Source organism: Epinephelus fuscoguttatus, linkage group LG10 (assembly GCF_011397635.1).
Source record: "Epinephelus fuscoguttatus linkage group LG10, E.fuscoguttatus.final_Chr_v1".
In the NCBI taxonomy this organism is placed as follows: Eukaryota; Metazoa; Chordata; class Actinopteri; order Perciformes; family Serranidae; genus Epinephelus; species Epinephelus fuscoguttatus.
In genome coordinates, this window is record NC_064761.1 from 6,264,582 (window position 1) to 6,282,542 (window position 17,961).

The 17,961-nt window shown below is 40.8% G+C and overlaps 2 protein-coding genes across 2 annotated transcripts in view; one reads left to right on the top strand and one right to left on the bottom strand.

Annotated features, from left to right (window-relative positions):
- niban1a (niban apoptosis regulator 1a) overlaps positions 1-6,841 on the top strand; it is a 45,372-nt gene extending 38,531 nt beyond the window's left edge. Inside the window, exons 8-14 of the mRNA XM_049588029.1 lie at positions 271-433; positions 589-776; positions 1,030-1,176; positions 2,170-2,280; positions 3,352-3,459; positions 3,684-3,795; positions 3,882-6,841. Coding sequence (XP_049443986.1) covers positions 271-433; positions 589-776; positions 1,030-1,176; positions 2,170-2,280; positions 3,352-3,459; positions 3,684-3,795; positions 3,882-5,212 — 2,160 coding nt within the window. The 3' untranslated portion in view covers positions 5,213-6,841. The remainder of the gene's footprint in view (positions 1-270; positions 434-588; positions 777-1,029; positions 1,177-2,169; positions 2,281-3,351; positions 3,460-3,683; positions 3,796-3,881) is intronic.
- A 136-nt stretch (positions 6,842-6,977) lies between these two features.
- Positions 6,978-17,961, bottom strand: part of kifap3a (kinesin-associated protein 3a) — a 53,727-nt gene continuing 42,743 nt past the window's right edge. Inside the window, exon 20 of the mRNA XM_049589108.1 lies at positions 6,978-10,197. Within this exon, the coding sequence (XP_049445065.1) occupies positions 10,098-10,197 (100 nt within the window). The 3' untranslated portion in view covers positions 6,978-10,097. The remainder of the gene's footprint in view (positions 10,198-17,961) is intronic.

Genomic DNA, 17,961 nt, shown 5'->3' on the forward strand with positions numbered 1-17,961 from the left:
ATGGCACATGAAGTGCCTTTTAAAAATGTTAATGTACGTTTCAGCTTTTTATAATACATTTGCTGTGCTCATAATTTTAGCCCAGTTACAAATGAAATGATACATTATACATTCATGCTGTAGGCCATTCCCTGCAATAAACAAAGGCTCTGTAAATCTTCAAGTGGAGCTACTTCATTTAGTCAAGCAGTGAGAAATCATGAGAGTGGATGATTTGGAAAACTTAAATTTTGAAATGACGTGATTGATTAATTCACTGAATGTGGCCAGACGGTGGAGGCAGCGTACATGCTGATCCAGGAGCATCTGATGGAGGGACTTTCAGCACTTAAGGAGGAATGTCGATCGTCGGTCCGGCAGCAGGAGGTGCTCATCCACTCCGACATGGACCAGATCCTGAACTCCAGACAGGAGCTGGAGGAAAGAGTCCAAGGTAACTGATACTGACTGACTCATACTCAGTGCTGTCAAACACAGGATGAGCTGCATTCCTCTGTGATAAATGTGACAGAAACTGGCTCTGGGTGGATGGGATCAGGTTGTTTCTGGAGAATAAACACTTAATTTTATTTAATTTTATTCCTCCAGCCAAAGTGTCTGAGCCAGCAGAGAAACTGTGCTCTGAGTCCGTCCAGCCGTACCTGGGCTCAGTCCTGGAGGAGCTGATGGAGCCGGTCAGCTCTGGTTTCCAGGAGGGACGGCAGCTCATTGAACACATGATGGACCAGGTGTGTCAGGACGGCCAGCTGGTCGCAGACAATGAGCAACTGAAGAAGGTTTGTTAATTAATAAATATCCTCTTTTTTTCTGTTATCAAATCTGACTTAGTAAGAAATGAGTGACTACACAGTTTGGTCACTTCAAGATTGAGTTTTCTATTTGCTGAGTACAATGCTCTGCAGTTTTCCTCATAAGTGGGCTAGTTTAGTCCTGAATATTTGAATGAGGGCTTAATATGAAAGTGCACCAACATTTCTTTCACCATGATGAAACCTGTCTAATTTAGGAATGTTCATATCACTCTGTCAGACTCTTGCTAACATGGCCAGGCCGAACCTGCTGAGCTGCTACCAAAAGATCGGCTCCCTGCAGGAGAAACAGCAACACCTGCAGCAGAGATTTGGTTTCTCCAACATCACAGGAGTGATCCACAGCGCTCAGATCGACCTGCAGCAGGTGCACACACACACCCACACACAAAGTGAAGCGTAAATTTACCCAAGAACTGTCTGTGCTTGTGACCACTTAAAAACAGTTTGGACTTCCTGTCATATTTTAGATGTCTCTGAAGAGACATTTCCCATCTTAACTTGTCACAGAGGTTCATTTCAATGATTATTTTTAGTCCAAAGACATACAATTATCCAATGCTTTATATATATATATATATATATATATAGATAGATAGATAGATAGATAGATAGATATAGATATAGATATAAAAGCAAATGTAGAAAAGAAAAAAACTGAACTTAGTTTCTTTTTATTTCCTCTCCTATTAATCATCTCACGACCCCGCAGATTTACCTGGCATCCATTTGGAGAGGCCCAACACCTGCATGCACTAACACTGATGCATCAGTATTACCTATCCAATAATGTCACATAGAATCCGACATCAGTCACAGGAGACATTTTACTGCACGACACGTACCTTAACTACATGAAGCAGACAGCACTTTTGTACTTTATTACTGATACTTTTACTATATGAAGTTGAGAATACTTCAATGCTTACACTGGTTATACTTTAATGACATGAAACTGAACACATACTTGTACTTCTAACAGGGTATTTATATGTCATTGTATTGCTATTTTACTGACCTCAATACTTTTTCCACCACTGACACATTTTCATTCACCGTCTCCTCCTTCAGGCCTTCAGAGCTCTTATTTTTCTACTCAGACAGAATGGGTGGAGGACTGAGTCACATTTATGACACACTTGTGATTATAATGTATGTTCCGTCAGTACATTGACTCGGCACTTCAGTGTTGAAATAATGAAAAACTCAGTTGTGTGAACACATGATGAATCAGATGAATCTGCTGATGATATTTCACACTGATGGGATTTCCAGCTGCATTTTTTCCGCTCTGTATTTGGAACAGTAAACTGCTGTCTGATTTCATCTCATCCTGTGTGTGTGGTTGTGTGTGTTTCAGCTGATTGAGAATGCAGCCTACACGTTCGAGCAGCTGCTCAACAAAGCAGTCCAGGACAACCCAGACAACCCCGGCTCTGCCATCGAAAAGGCCAAACACAGAGTGCTGAAGGTCAGATTGGCATTTATAAACTCAACAACATAAAAACCTTGTTGATGCTGGAATTCAAACCACCAAATCACAAAGTAATTTGAATTCTATTTGACCCTCAACGGAGAATACACCTCAGCAGAGTACCTAACCACTGTGACTAATAGAAAATTCAGGACAATATTGAGGATGTACAGTCTGAGGGGACACAGCTTGGCCATAAAAACAGGCCGTCACAGGCAGAACAGGCTACGGAGGCCAGGCTGTGTTCACTTTGTCATAAAACAAAGGTTGAAATGGAATCTCACTTCTTACTGTACTGTGTGTGTGTGTGTGTGTGTGTCTGCATGAGCAGTGTGTGACATTTCCCATACTGAACTGCTGTGGCTCACACACATAAAGCATTCACACAGACAGCGTTGCTGCTGCAGAGCTGCCTGCTACCATAACTACAGTATTTCCACAATTAAATTTCCATACTCCAAAAATTTAGGGAAATTGCACTGCATTGTCCAGCAAATATTTCACAATAAAAACCCTTGTGTTAACAACTGGAGGTATTCTGTCGATAGAAACACTGTCAAAGCACTTTTATTTTGAAACGGAAACAGGAAAGGTTAAATAAAACAGAAATATTTATATTTCTTCATGTCTGTGACTGATTACGACATTAAAACTCCAGTGAAAGGTGGTGTACCATCAATATGATATTCAAAAGACTATCTTGAATGTTTACGCAGAAAAAATAGGTGAGACTCCTGGTCTCTAGGTGTGCTTTAACTGAGCAGCGCTGCTCACGTGGGCAACGTGGCTGCTCTAACTTGTCAACATGTTTGGCGAAAATAAATACAACAGGTTCCGCGACGTATATGTGCTGCTTACACAGGCAGTGAGGTCCAGGCACAAGTTACAGTTGAAGCCGCACTACAAAAGACATTTATAGGCCGACGGTGATGATTTTAATGTTGACCCTAACTCTTCATGTGACATATGAAAGGTTATCACACTTGGGAGAAATAATGGACAAAACTCAAAATAAGACCTTTCAGACATGAAGTGATGATTCCTGTCTGTCCTCTGTTTTTCCCACAGCAATATGATTATGACAGCAGCACAGTGAGGAAGAGGATCTCCAGGGAAGCTCTCGTCTCCATCACTCTGCCCTTCATCAAGAGGAACCTGGCCCCCACCTGCAAGACTGTAAGTCTCTCTCTCTCGCTCACACACACACACACACACACACACACACACACACACACCCTATAGAGTCACTAAACTGTGTCTTTTAACTGTCTAAAATGTAAATAGGGTTAAAACATTGATAATGATGAACTGAGCAATATTTAAAGTCCTTTTTAGACCACCAGTGTTGAAAGCTACAATGACGTGTTTTAGAGCATGACCCATGTGATCTATCTGTACAGGAGCTTCAGGGTCTTCAGCAGTCCATTGATGGCGACCACTCCAACTTCATCCATGTTGAGAACGTTTATGAGAGCATCCTCCTTCAAATTCTGGACAAGGAGGTCACCAAAGGTATGATACACTAATGATAATGAATCAGCAACACACACGTTCTCTCTTTCAGAGACGCCTCTAAACCTTCCTGTTTTCTCCTGCAGTGGTGAAGGAGGCGGCCAGCCTGAAGAAGTACAACCTATTCACAGACAGCAGAGACCTGCTGAGTCAGTCCAGCCGCTCCAGCCTCTCCTCCCCGCCCGTCTCCACCCCCGGCAGCCCCGCCATGATGCTCGCTTCCCCTGCCAAAACTTCCACTGAGCCCCAGCCGCCGTCTCCTCTTGTGGTTAACGGTCTGTCGTCCAGCCCCGAGAAGAAGGAGCAGCCAGAGAAGACAAACGGCATGCTGCAAAGCGAAGCCTCAACAGACACGACCACCATTGAGACACCTCTGGGGAAGGTTGAACAAAAAGATGCAGCTCAGAGTGTGGCGGTCAGTCAGGAGGCAGGGGTGACCACAGCAGAAGTCATCTTCCAAACTGTGAAGGCAGAAGCAGGCAGCCCTGTTGCACTTGAAACTCCATCTTTACCAGATACAACCAACCAGAGTGATTCGCAGCAAGGTAATGTAGAAGCAGCTCCAGAGACTGTGGTCCAAAAGGAAGCTATTTTGGTCGAAACAGAAACAGCTAAAACCGCTGCTGAGCCTCCGATGCAGAATGCAGATGTTCCAAAAGAGGCAGAAATGACTTTGTCACAAATCCCCACTGCTGTTGAAAGCATAAAGACAGACGTAGGAGCAGCACAGATAGAAGTACCCGTACCAAGTCCTGATCCCACTAATGAACCAGTAAGTTCTTCAGCAGAAGGCACTGATGCCCAAACTGTAACCAGCAATGAAGAGGAAACACACTGTGGCAGCTCAGAAATCAAGTTAGAGACTCCCTCTAGTGGTCAAACACCTGCACTCACACCTGCAGAGGTCAGCCTGGACCTGGCGCGACAAGAGGCAGAACCAGTTACCACCTCAGAGCCTAATTCTCTGGATGTGTCCCTAGGTAGTGAGTCACCCCCATCAGATGTGGAGTCCATGGAGGAAGTGAAAACAACACAGAGCAGCGCGGATGAAGTCTCTGCGACCTCTGACGGTTTGGAGGATGAGGCTAACATGAATAAATCACTTGAGAGTTCAGACGATACAGCTGAGGACAAAACTACAAGTGGGGAGCTGTCTCCTGAGGCCCAGACAGAAGCTGTGAGCAGTGACGTTGGCGGGGACATCGAGGCAGGTGCAAGTGTGAGCGTGGAGCCATCGGTGGAGGCCACAGATGTTAAAACCTCTCAGCCCTCTGAGCCTGCTGCAGAAACCCCCTCCAGCCCTGAGGCCCAGGCCGTTGACAGCATCAAAGAGATCCGTGACCTGGTGGTGGAAGTGATCGAGGTGGAGGAGCTCGTGCAGCGTTACCCCAGTGGAATTCCCAAAGTGGAGGAATGAAGCATCATGACCGATCACAACTGCATTACTGTTCTTTCAGGAAAATGGCGGACAAAATTAATAACGGATGTTCTACTAAGAGGAACCAACTTATTACCAGAACAGGACAGTAGCTTCCATCTGCACTGCCTCAAACTATCCTGGAGTTCAAACAATTTTTTGCAGAGCAGAAACCCCTGAGAGACATTTACAAAAGCTTCCATGAACCTTTTTTAAACACATATGCATGAAATTATGGTAAATTATTTATAATAATCATTTACACAAATCAATATATCAGCTGTGTCAGGTGTAGAAACCATCAGGTCTGTGTCAGTGACTGACAGGATTTTTTTTAACACTACAATTATTTTAGGACCAAATCATTTAAGGAAAAAATTTTGATGTAGAACTATTTTATTAAGATTGTGAAGATGTTTCTGGAAATTTCATTATGTTGTGGTGGATTCTAAATATATTTGAGATTTTAGAAAATTCTCTTTACACTTACTTTCTGAGAGTAGGATGTGAATATAGATATCAGTGTCATGTCTGTAAATGAGCTGCAGTCAGGATGTGGTTAGCCCAGCTTAGCATAAAAAGTGGAAGCAGGGGGAATCAGCAAGCCTGGCTATGTCCAAAGTTAAAAAGAAATACCCATGCCAACACCTCTAAAGCTCTCTGAAAACTTGTTATATCATATGCTTATGTAATCTATAGACAAACAGAAACGTAAACATCAAAATCTGTGGTTTCAAAAGGGACTTACGTGTTGGAACTACTTCTTGGCAAAGGCTTAAGGCTCATTTACACGCCCTTTATGTACAAAAATAGCATAAAGTTGAGCATAAATGATTCCCTACCAGGGGTAGGCACAAATTGGCGTTTTTAGAGTAAAAAAAATAAATAAATAAAATACATGTTTACTAGTGACCTGCAGAGGTGTTGGTAGGTGTAGTTTTTTAGCTTAGGACTGAGACAGGCTAGCTGTATCCCCCTGCTAAGCTAGTCTCCACACATCATGACTCCAGCTCAGTACCTAAAAGACAGACATGAGATTGATATGCATCTGAATGTCTTACTGTTTGGAGGGGAAAACCAAATAGATTAATTCCCCAAAATGTGGAACTGTTTCTTCAAACAGACTAAATGAGAATGCTTCCTTAGTTTTTAAATCACTTAGATTTAGATTGTTTAGAAATCACAATGACAGATATTTTAATATATTGGACACCATGCGCTGGACGAATACCACTTTCAAATTCATATTAAAGCTGTAATTTAGGCACATTTCTTTTTACGCAATGTGATTATTTTTGACCTACTGAAGGACTTTTTTTTTTTAACTCAAAGGAAACTGAAGAAGTAGCTCATCAAAGTGCCTTCACAGTACCTCCACGTGTCTTGCATTGCATGACGAAGGAAGCCAGTTTCTGTCATGTGGATGTGGTTGCTATAGAGACTGGTCTAAGTATGACTACCTGTGCCTTTTACCTGTGTAGAGCATCTGACATAGACATGGTTAGTAGGACAGTTTGCAGTGTGAATACAGGGAGCAGCGTCTGACCACTTACTGTCCACCAGATGAATGCTGTTTAATAGAAACATTGTGTGGAAATATGAATAATAAAATAAGAGTCTATAAACAAACATACCCTCAAATCATTTCTGTGTGAACTCTCCACTCTCTGGTTTCAGTGTTGGGAAAACAACACAAACAATAAATTGTTTTATTTGCCAATAAAACAAATACAGCATGAGGCTTTGATTATTTATTTATGGTCCACAACTTTTATTTTTTAACCAATTACAGACACAATGTGCTGAGAAATATTAAAGACCTGCAAGTAATCCAACATCTGTGACACATTAAATTCTAAATACAGTTGGACTACAACAATGTGCCTTCCATTTACTTAATATATTGCACCACAGGAAAAAAGTATCTCATATTTCAGCAGACCAGCAGCACTCCAGGCACATCAAGGACAAGATAAAGAATACAAATAAGTTACTTAACATTTGTTCATATTTAAGACACATTTTTCAAAATAAGACAGTGAAGGCTGTTAACATTTCTTCTTAAATTACATTCGAAGAAATAAAGATAAATGACATCTTAATCCAGCGACTCGAGTTTTTTTTTTCACAGTCTGCTGCAGAGTTTCCAGTGAGAGACTGTTTGTGTGCAAAGGCAAAATAATGGTCCCTCTTTATTATCATTTTCTAGGAAGTTTCCTTGAAAGAACTATAATTTGGTACTTAATATAGAATAAATGGAGACAATGCTCTGAGACACTTATTTTAGTTAGTTGCGTGACGTTTTTAAAAGGCAATAACAAGGGCAAAGGGTTGCATATGGACAGTAGGGACATGTTAGAGCAGATGTGTTCACATTATCCTCATTCTAACAGCTCTGTGCACAGAAATATGTGACATACAGCATCTCGTATTGATTCAGTAAGGGACAGTGAATTTTATTTTTTAATATGGGATGACCACTTATTATTCCTGATCAAAAGTGTTTTCAGTTAGTTTTGGTATTTCAGCTCTGATGAAGAGCAGTGCACTGCCGCTTGCAATTTGCCTCATCCAGACAGAGTCCCAAATGTGGCCCTATGTCTGTCAGACATTTTAATAGGGAAACTTCCATATCAGCAGAGCAATAACCTGATGCACGTCGGACTGTAGAGTCAGTCGGTTTTTCTTCTTGAAACATTATGACTTTATCCTCATTAAATTATACATGTATTAATATTTACGTAATATGACAACTTTTTTTTCGCAAAAGTATCATAACATAATTCTTGAACACAGAAAAGTGAGAGTCTGGAGTTTTGAACATGAGAAGAAATCTTGCTGAAACACATGTTATTGAAGTCCAAAGGTTTATAATGAATTAAAATAAATTTATCTTTAACGTGAACAGGTGCCACATGCACATTTGGAGGTTACTTCCCCAAACAATGGACACAAAAGAGGTTGGGATAGTAAACTATACCTACACATGTTGACTCAGCAGGGATAATTAAAATGAGAAAAGTTGATCTATTTGAAAGCAATACAGAATGTCTGAGAGCCTTACTGGGTTATATTCCATGATAGCCAATTTTATATTTTGAATCATCACGTATTGGCTGAATTTTGTGTTTTTCTTTACATAAATTAAAACAATGCCAACATAAACTGGTGCATAAAACTTTACCTGAATGCAGAATATTAAGCGTTTGATGTTTAAAATTTCCCGGGGCGAACCCTCAGTCTTCCGCTTCATATGTTTATCTACGAATGTTGAAATGAAACCTACTCACTTGGGTTATAGCTAATTCCCTTGAAAGCAAAGCTTAAAGTTATTATTTATTAATAAATATTTATTACTGTAAACTGTATTCTTCACTTGTTAAATTGCATGCTTTCCTGTAGACAAATGTCTAATTTGCAAATCCAGCTGACCTGCTGTGCGCCAACAATGACTCTACATGTTATACCCATTAATCGACAGTGATTGAAATGAAAGACAACTCAATGCTGTGTCTATAGTTTCCCTACAACATGTACCAAATTATCGTGTCATTGTCAACAAACATTTTAGGAAATAATCAAGAAAATACAGACCTGCAACACAAACTGTTACCAAAAATATCATAATGTGCAGCATAACTCAGTGCTTCCCAACCTGTGGGTGGGAGCCCCACTCAGGGACCCAAGATTGATCTGAGAGGTCACATAATAATTAAAGGGATAAGATAAAAGGTGTTTTCTCTCATTTTTTCTTTTTTTTTCTTTTAAATGCTTGATACTTCCACCTTTTATGTCTCGAAAAATCCTTCAAATCAAATAATCTAAGAAAGAAAAAGCTGACTTTTGGTTGAAGACAATGACCTGTGACGAGGTGTCACAAGTGACAAATATTGGGACCACTGACAACTACTTCAGCCAGTGACCTGGGCTGGTTTACAGTCTTTAAAATATTATCTTTGTTAAAAGATAAGTCTGGTGATATTATAGAGGTTGTCCCATGTGCAGAGCCAAACAAACAGTTAACACATCTATTAACAAGTGTTGTGTATCACAGCCTGATAGACCTTCTTCCTCTGTGTCATAGAGCTCCACTGTTGTTTGGAAACTATTAAAAGATTAAAACTATATACTTGTGTTTTTAAAGATTCACATTTTCAGCAGGAACCAATGGGCTTGGAGCTAAGAGCCACAGACAGAAAGCCATTACGTAATGAGAGAGACAGACTAACATGTCGATCTCAGTCTGAACATTAGACTTGTTGACAATAACCAATACAGAATAACATCAGACTGATCTTTCAAAACACACTCATCCATTTTGCTGTGCTCTTTTGCCTGAAATAGTATTTATGATTGATCACTTTAGGTAGGCTGGTAAAAAAAAATAAAGTTTTTGTAGTGTGAAACTGGAAATTACAAACAGTAAAATCTGAGTGCACTTCAGTGTTAAATCTACAGCTGCCTAGTTTATCACAAAACAGAATAATACAAAGCTTCGTTACACAGCATATGTTCTTGAATCACTTCAGCAAAGTGAACTTTTAAATGATATACACAATTTTGTAGTTGAAAAAATGAAATCTGAGACTGACCCTAATATCTATAAATTTGTAAGGTTTATAGTTTGAAGAACTACATAAACTTCTATATTAATAAGACACATACTTTCACTTGGAGTCTTAAGGAATTTATGTGTGAGATGTTTCCACTTGGTCCCTGTGCAATTCCTGATTAAGATGATGATTAGACAATTTGTAGAGTGCTGGGAGATGCATAAAGAAAAGACAGTGTTCCTCCACAATCTAAAGTCAGCTTCAGTAGTACAGAGCGGACATCAGCAACAACACAATGCTTGTACAGTATCAATGTGTGAGAAGTTCCAGGTTTACCGGGAGGCATTGTTGTAGTTGTAGAAATATGGTTCATCCGGGCGGAAGCCGTAGGCACTGACGGGTCGCTCTGCTGGGACAAACTGCTCTGACACACTGACAGGACAAAAGAAGGGAGAGATGGGATAAATGAATACAAACTGATACAGCAAGACAGAATTACAAATTGAGATGTGGAGAAGGCAAGCGAAGTGTTGGGAATCACAGAATATTCTTTGTTTTTTTATTACCCTTAATGGCCTATATAAAACAAACTTTGATATGACAGAGACACACTCTTTAAATGTTTTAACAGTATTAAAGCTATCTTAAACCTTGACATGACTAGAAAAAGTAAGAGCAAAGACAGACGAGCATGATACTGTCTCTTTAGCTTATTGAAACATGTTAGCAGCCCATGTTTTGGATAAGGAGTCTTCAGCGTTTTTCAGGCCAAGGACCCCTTTACTGAAACAGGGATGGAGCAGGGGCCCTTTAATAAATATATTGTAGAAAACTTAGTTGGATAAGAGATAAATTTCAGTATATCTTGGGTCTTCTCTCTTCTCTTACCTGTAGCTGCTAAGTCAGCAGCAGTTGTAGCATGGCTAGTTCAACTCGCCATTATGGATAAGTGCTGCACAGTGATTTAGCGTTAGCTAGCTCTTGTGATTGTGCAAATATTCATGGGCAACAATTAGCCTATCAATAATACTGTGTACTATTCAACTTAAATTAACAAACAATTTGACAGGCACCCTGTAATAACCCTGAGGAGCCCCTAGAGGTCAGGGACCCACTGTTTGAAGACCCAAGTAAACAATTCAGTGGAGTAAGACTCCTGCTCCCAGGGAACACCAGACCTGCATATTTTCCATCTCCTGCTGCTCTGCTCACACCTGACTGGCTGGATCAGGTGTGTTAGGCCAATTAAGCCTTAATCAGGTTTGTGAAGAAAAGTGAGAGATGGAATTATGCACAGCTGCAATAAACTGATGGTACCTCATAACTGTAAGGCAAGGCAAGGCAAGTCTATTTGTAGAGCACAATTCGTACACAAAGTAATTCAAAGTGCTTTACAGAACAAGAAAATGCATTAAAATCACAATACAAAATAAAAACATAAATAATCATTATAAAATGAACTTTAAAAGAGATTTGAACATTGTCAGAGTAGAGGCCTGTCTCACATCTTCACAAAGACTGTTCCAGATTTTAGCTGCATAAAACTGGAATCCTGATTCCCCATGTTTAGTCCTGACTCTGGGCACCAGCAGGAGGCCGGTCCCTGAGGTCCTCAGAGTCCGAGATGGTTCATATGGCGCTAACATGTCAGAGATGTACTTTGGTGCTAGTCCGTGGAGAGACTTGTACACAAGCAGAGCTGCTTTAAAGTCTATTCTCTGAGCCACAGGAAGCCAGTGTAGAGACCTGAGCACAGGACTAATGTGCTCGTACTTCCTGGTTCTGGTCAGGACCCGAGCAGCAGTATTCTGGATGTACTGCAGCTGTCTTACAGCCTGTTTGGAGAGACCAGTGAGCAGGCCGTTACAGTAGTCTAACCTACTAGAGACAAATGCATGGATAAGTCTCTCCAAGTCAGGTTTAGACACTATACCTTTGATTTTGGCAATGTTTTTTAGATGGTAAAAAGCTGCTGATGGAATTGATTTGATGTGGCTGTTAAAGTTCAAGTCTGAGTCCATTATTACCCCGAGATTTCTAGCCTGATTTGTAGGTTTTAGAGAGAGAGAGACTGGAGGTGACTGCTAACACTTCTCTTTGTTTCTGTGGACCAAATACGATGACTTCAGTCTTGTCTGAATTTAGCTGTACTTTTCTGCTTGATGACATGTTTTTTAATGATCACGTCCACCATTGCTTGAATATAGCCTCATTTGTGATGCCTCACAAAGAAGATAACAGCACACACTTGGACATTTCCATGTCCATACGTCTGTCCATGAGTCTTACATAAGTCTATTTTCAGTGACATAAAACGCAATTTGTGTGTGAACACAGGGTCAAAAATGCGTAGATTAAGCTACATATTCAGATATACCTGCGTACATGTGGACTGGGCCTGAGAAAATAGTGTGGACACCACTGGCCATATACTTTTTCTTGAGGTTGTCAGGTTGAAACAGGAAAGAGACAAAAACAATGTCCACATATAGAAAACCAGCTTAGAAAAGAAAGGATTACACAGAGCCCTGACCTCAGCCCCATCCGACACCTTTGGGATAAACTGTAACACTGACTGTGAGTCAGATCTTATCACCCAACATCAGTGCTGGACCTCACTAATGATCTTGTGTCTGAATGGGAGTAAATCCCTGCAGCCAGGTTCCAAACATCTGGAGAGAAGAGTGAAACCAGAAAGCACCAGTACCACCACCAGGTGGAGCTCTGACACCAAACATCTCTCTGGAAACCCCCCACCCCAGGGCCGCACCAATCACTCAGTCATAGTACTGCGTGAAAAAAAAAATCCTTGTAAAAAGTTAATGTAATATTCATCTGCCCTGATGCAGGTGTTGGACATCCACAATGAGTGTGTGAGTTACAGAGTGCTAATGGCTGGAGGGGTAAACAGCAGAGCAGCCAAGTCTTAAAAAACTGAGAGATGTCAAAACACAGCGCCGTGACGAGGGCGGAGGCTGACGGCCAAACCTGGAGGACCTGGCTGCCCTCCGCACGGCAACAGGGGCCTGTTGAGGGGAATGATAAAAGGCCTGTATCTACACCGTATAAATCAGTTACTATGGGGATGTGGATACAGAGGGTGGGGGCCGATTTCACGCTCCATCTTCTGACCAGCTGCTGGGAGTTTGTGTCTGGTTGTGGGGTCACGTCGGCAGGCCCAGCCGCCTCGTCAGAATGGAGCGGTTGATGGATAAACTGGGCTCTGATGGATGACACCACATCTCACACGTATCCCTGTCTTTCTCTTTGGGAGTGTTTGCTGCCCGGCCCGTCGTCCTCTCCCGGCCTTCTAAAATACGAGCTGTTTGCTTTGCCCCTGCAAGCGCCTATAATGACGTGTTGTTTTTAGCCAAATCACTTCCAGCGATCAGTTACACAGCTTGCAGCCCCCCCCTCCTCATCCCCTCCTCCTCTCTGTTTTGCCTTCGCCCCCTGCTGCCCCCCCCCCCCAACCACCATCTCCTCTCCCTCCTCTCTGGGCAGAAATATGTCTTTTTCCTCTCCGCACGCTACGGCTGTCAGGGGGGATTTGAGAGCCAGGCTAAAGGAGGCTGGAGGAACACTGGAGCTCTGACTCACACCATCCGCCTGCCTGCCTGCATGTCTGCCTGTTTCTTTGACTGACTGGTTACACCCCAGCCTGGCTTCAGGATCTGTAGAGGACCCGTAGGAGTCCTGATGATCAGTCATTGCTCAGGACTGGACAGCTTTGATGGTGAAAAAACAAACTTTACAGTACAATTTTGAGTAAATGCTACATCCATCTCTATCCATTATTCTTAGGTTAATGTGTTTTATTATTTTGATGAATTCTTTTGTCTATAAAATGTGAAAAAGGTGCATACATTTTTTTTTTTTAGATATTACACCATTGGGTCTGGACCTTTGAATCCCCCAACACAAAGTTGACTGATTCATCTGGCATCGTCACATGAAAAAGTAGTTTCTCGGTTGAAAAAACAATGGATCCTATGAGTGCCACTATGCCATATTCACAACATAATCAAACCAATGAGGGGTAATAAAAAACGAGGATGATGCTGCTATTGAGGCTGTTTTCAATCAATATGTATTTTCAATATTGTCTGATATCCTAGCTTGTTTTTACTTCACTCCATTCCGCTCTTAAATCTGCGGCAAAACCAATAAGTTGGCATGGCAACGCATCAGTGTGGACTTAATATGCCATTAGATTCAGGCGGATACATTAGTGTCTCATGATATGTTGAGGAAGATTGAATCCTCTTTCCCCATGGAAATCTGTTAAGAGGGGGATGGCAGGTTAAGGGAGATGCATTTTGTTAACATTTTGCTAACGTGTGGGATGGTGCCCCCCCATTCCCCATCAAATCACCTACTGCTTGTGATCCCATGTCACAGGTTGCCTAAGTCTACAAGTTGTGTTCAGTTGAACTCCATCATTTTTTTCTGCTTTCCTATCATCTTCAACCTGTCAGATTTATATTGGAGGAAGAGGCCCAGATGGAACCATCCATTATGTGACATTTAAACATCATTTTACTGCCAATAAATTCCAGAAATGTTTTTTAATAGCTTACAGGTGAGTGTTGCATCTTTTTAAGCATCAGGAGAGTTGATCCATCAGCTCAGGTGAAATCTAACAATAATAAACTAACACTAAATTAAGGTCTTAACAAAAGAGCCACACAGACACTGCGGGCAGACTGATATTATTTTCTTTAACAGGAAAAAATATTAGAAGTTTTGTCTATTTTAATGTAAGTTTGATGTTTTTAGTGGTTTGTCAAAATGAAAATTCCTGTAACGTGTTTGTATGTTCTTTAGTAAAATAGTTAAATCTGTTCTTAACAACAAGTAATCAAACTTAAGTCATATCTTTAAACCTGCGTGTACCCTGTAATTTATTAAAAAGGGTTCAAGAAAGGAATCATAAACAGAATGGCACAAGAAGAAGAACTGATGATGGAAACTGACTGATCAAATTATAATTCATTGACAGGAACACTGGCTTTCTTGTTCTCAATTTGGGCTGGGAATGAGGGAATTAAATTTTCATTTTAGTATCACCCTAAAAGCTCCAGTCACAACCAGAAGTTGATTTAAAAACGCTGTAGTTGAGGAAATGTAATTTATCCTTCCAGGCCGGTGATGCATCATGCTTTGAATATTTAAGGGCAGCGGGTCTGAAAGAACGCCTGACACGGTAGCTGATATTTCTCATTACGAAACATGCAAATCAACCTGTCTGCCACCTTCCTTACTTCATGAGTGTCAGTGTGTGTTGTGACATGCCGAAAAATGAGGAAAGGTGGTTGTGGGTCTTTGAGACAAGGCGCCTGGTGTTCCCACATATGCTAGTTTGGCCCCAGAGGAGCGGCTGCAGGAGGCGGCGGGACACGTCCCATCCCGCAGAGAACATTCCTTGGTAGTGAACAGGAAAGAGAATCAGGCCTTTTCCTCCTCTGGTGTGACCCTTCACCCCCTCTGTGTCTGCCTCTTCCAGGGCCCCCAGCCGGGCCCTGCTTTGATCTCTCCCTGCTGTCAATGCTCAGGTTACAGCTAACCAACACACCGACCCCAGTAAAGAACCAGGTCTCACCCCCGCCACCTCCACCGTCCCCACATATCTTCATGTCTCACCTGATTGTGACGGTGTTCCTTTACTTGCCTTATTTTTACCTCACCTCACTCCCTGGCGCCCCGTTACATCCTGACAGCTTCTCAAAGCGCTCATTGATTCTCCTGTTGGTGTATTCAACAAACACACACTGTCTATCTGACACGCCTGATTCTACCGGACAACTGTCTTTACCTGAGTAAAGCATTATTCACACCTGGAGAATCTGTTCCCCTGTCCTAACAGGACACAATTTGGTCTAGTTAATCAGAGCAGGACTTAATACTCTATTTGTTTGAGACAACATTAAAGTTTACAAAATCTCATATCTGTTTTAACATTAACGAACATCTTTGATAAAGAGCCCTTAAATTTGATTATCAACGACTTGTGACTAACATATTATATATAAGCTGGTTATTTTACAGCTGAAAAATTTATTTGTTAGAAGGATGACATGGTTATAACTCTCTCCCTCTCTATTTTGTCTCTATATCATCTTAAACTGTCTAATAAGAGTAAAAAGCCCAAAAATATTATTTTGGGGAAAAAAAACAAAACAAAACAAAAAAACTCACCTTTTTAGCAAATATACCAGAAACTTATATAAGTAAACTGCACTGGGACTTCACTGAATCAGCATCAATACAAACAACACAAAAATAAAACCTCAAATACCAAAAAATGCAGCCTGTTACTATGTTGAAATGTCATAAACATGAGATGACGTAGTGTTAAGAGTATTATGGACGTTAAATAAATTTTTTGAAAGCTAATATAGCATTTCACCAAGATGATACTGGATTTCTGAGGCATACTGTCATACTGATATTATGATGTATTGACATTTTGGGGGTTTTCTTTAACATAAAAAGATGATTTTGATTAGGATGACTTAAAATTGGTTTTCAAAGAACTGGGTCGAAAATATGTTCTGAATGTGACATTTCACAGTGTGAAAATAAACTTGTTATTTAGCTGGGGGACAGACTGTGTAACAGTGACACTTTTGCTAAATGACCTCAGACATATCTAATATTTCTGTATTAATAAGCCATTATGAGAATTATATGGACTGAATTTATGAGCACTCTACCAATAATTTTACACTGTGTCCATTATTCACTGACATCCACACCAATGATGGCACTGACCTAACCGTCAACTAACAATCCAGCCTCAGTGTCAAGGACTAGTGTCCTATTTCTGTACATGGAGGAAGCATCGGTCCGATGGATTAATACCTCTGCACTGCAATGACTTATTTGTCTTTATGTGTACATTTAAATCTTATTTTAAGGTTCTCTTCTGACATTCCTGTAATGTTTCTTCAAATTAGGGCTCAACAATAAATTGTTGTAAATAAAATGTCAATTTGCGTGTTAACACATCATGAAAGACTGCAATATTGCACTCAAGGATATTTTGAGTTAACTGAAAAAGGTTTTGCAGAAAACTGCACTTTAAAATGTAACAATTACTTTTTATTGTTGCCTCAGTTCAATTTGTTCAGTAAAACAATGTTGAAAATAATTTCCTTTCAATTTTTCATCTAGCAAGCAATTTGTTGTATTTTAACAGTATACTGAAGGCAGCAGAGAGGCAGAACTGAGTACACTTCAACATCTCTTTATTTATCCCAAATAATATCCTTATATTCAATGAGGTTATCACATATCACACACTTTCCTCGTATAGCGCAGCTCTCAAATACTCCATACATTATAACACACTCAACTAATCATATTGGCCAATAAATTGGTCAGGCTCTTCATCATATATAGTTGGTGTAAAAGCCCATTCTGATTTTCATACAAATAACAGTGATTGTTCAGTGTTACGTCCATTTCAAAAAGGCCCCATTCACACCATGTTTCACACATAGTTGAAAATAAGCGGCGGAGCTGGCTTTGATTATTATGTTAACCTGGATCACTCAGAGTACAGCGGCCAAATTAAAACAGTCTCACAGATGCCGATTCCCCCGGCGCTCTCGGTATATTTAAAAGGTATCAGTTACAAAGCTGAGAGAGAGAAAGAGAGAGAGAAGAAACAGACAATAAAGAAATGAGTGAAGGGAACTCAGATTGGGATTTCTCTCTTGTAGGACTGACTGTCGTGGATTCAGCCAGTCACAGTCAGCCTCTCAACAGCAGCCAAACTAAACATTCCTGCCGGCAAGGGGGGAGGAAAAAAAAATCCATCGACACAAGCTTTATCGCACGCAAGGAGAAGCTTGATAATAAATAAGACAAATTACTCACAATAAACTCTCTATTTCCTCAAGTATTCATCATCTCAGCAGCGTGTTGAATTGGCTGCCGCTTGATATTGGGACTAAAAACTGACTCAAAGTCCATCTTAGTGATAACAGGATTGATTTTTAATTCCCAGGCTTCAGTTTCATGTTTCGCTGTGGAATGTCAGCGGCGTATTGGGACTAAAGTAGCTGATATATTGGAGCCACAGAGGAATGAGAGAGAGAGAAACACGGAGACTGGAAGAGAGAGAAACAAGAACATGGAGACAGACAGACAGCCGGAGAGTGTTTGTTCTCTAAACTGGAGTACTGCTGT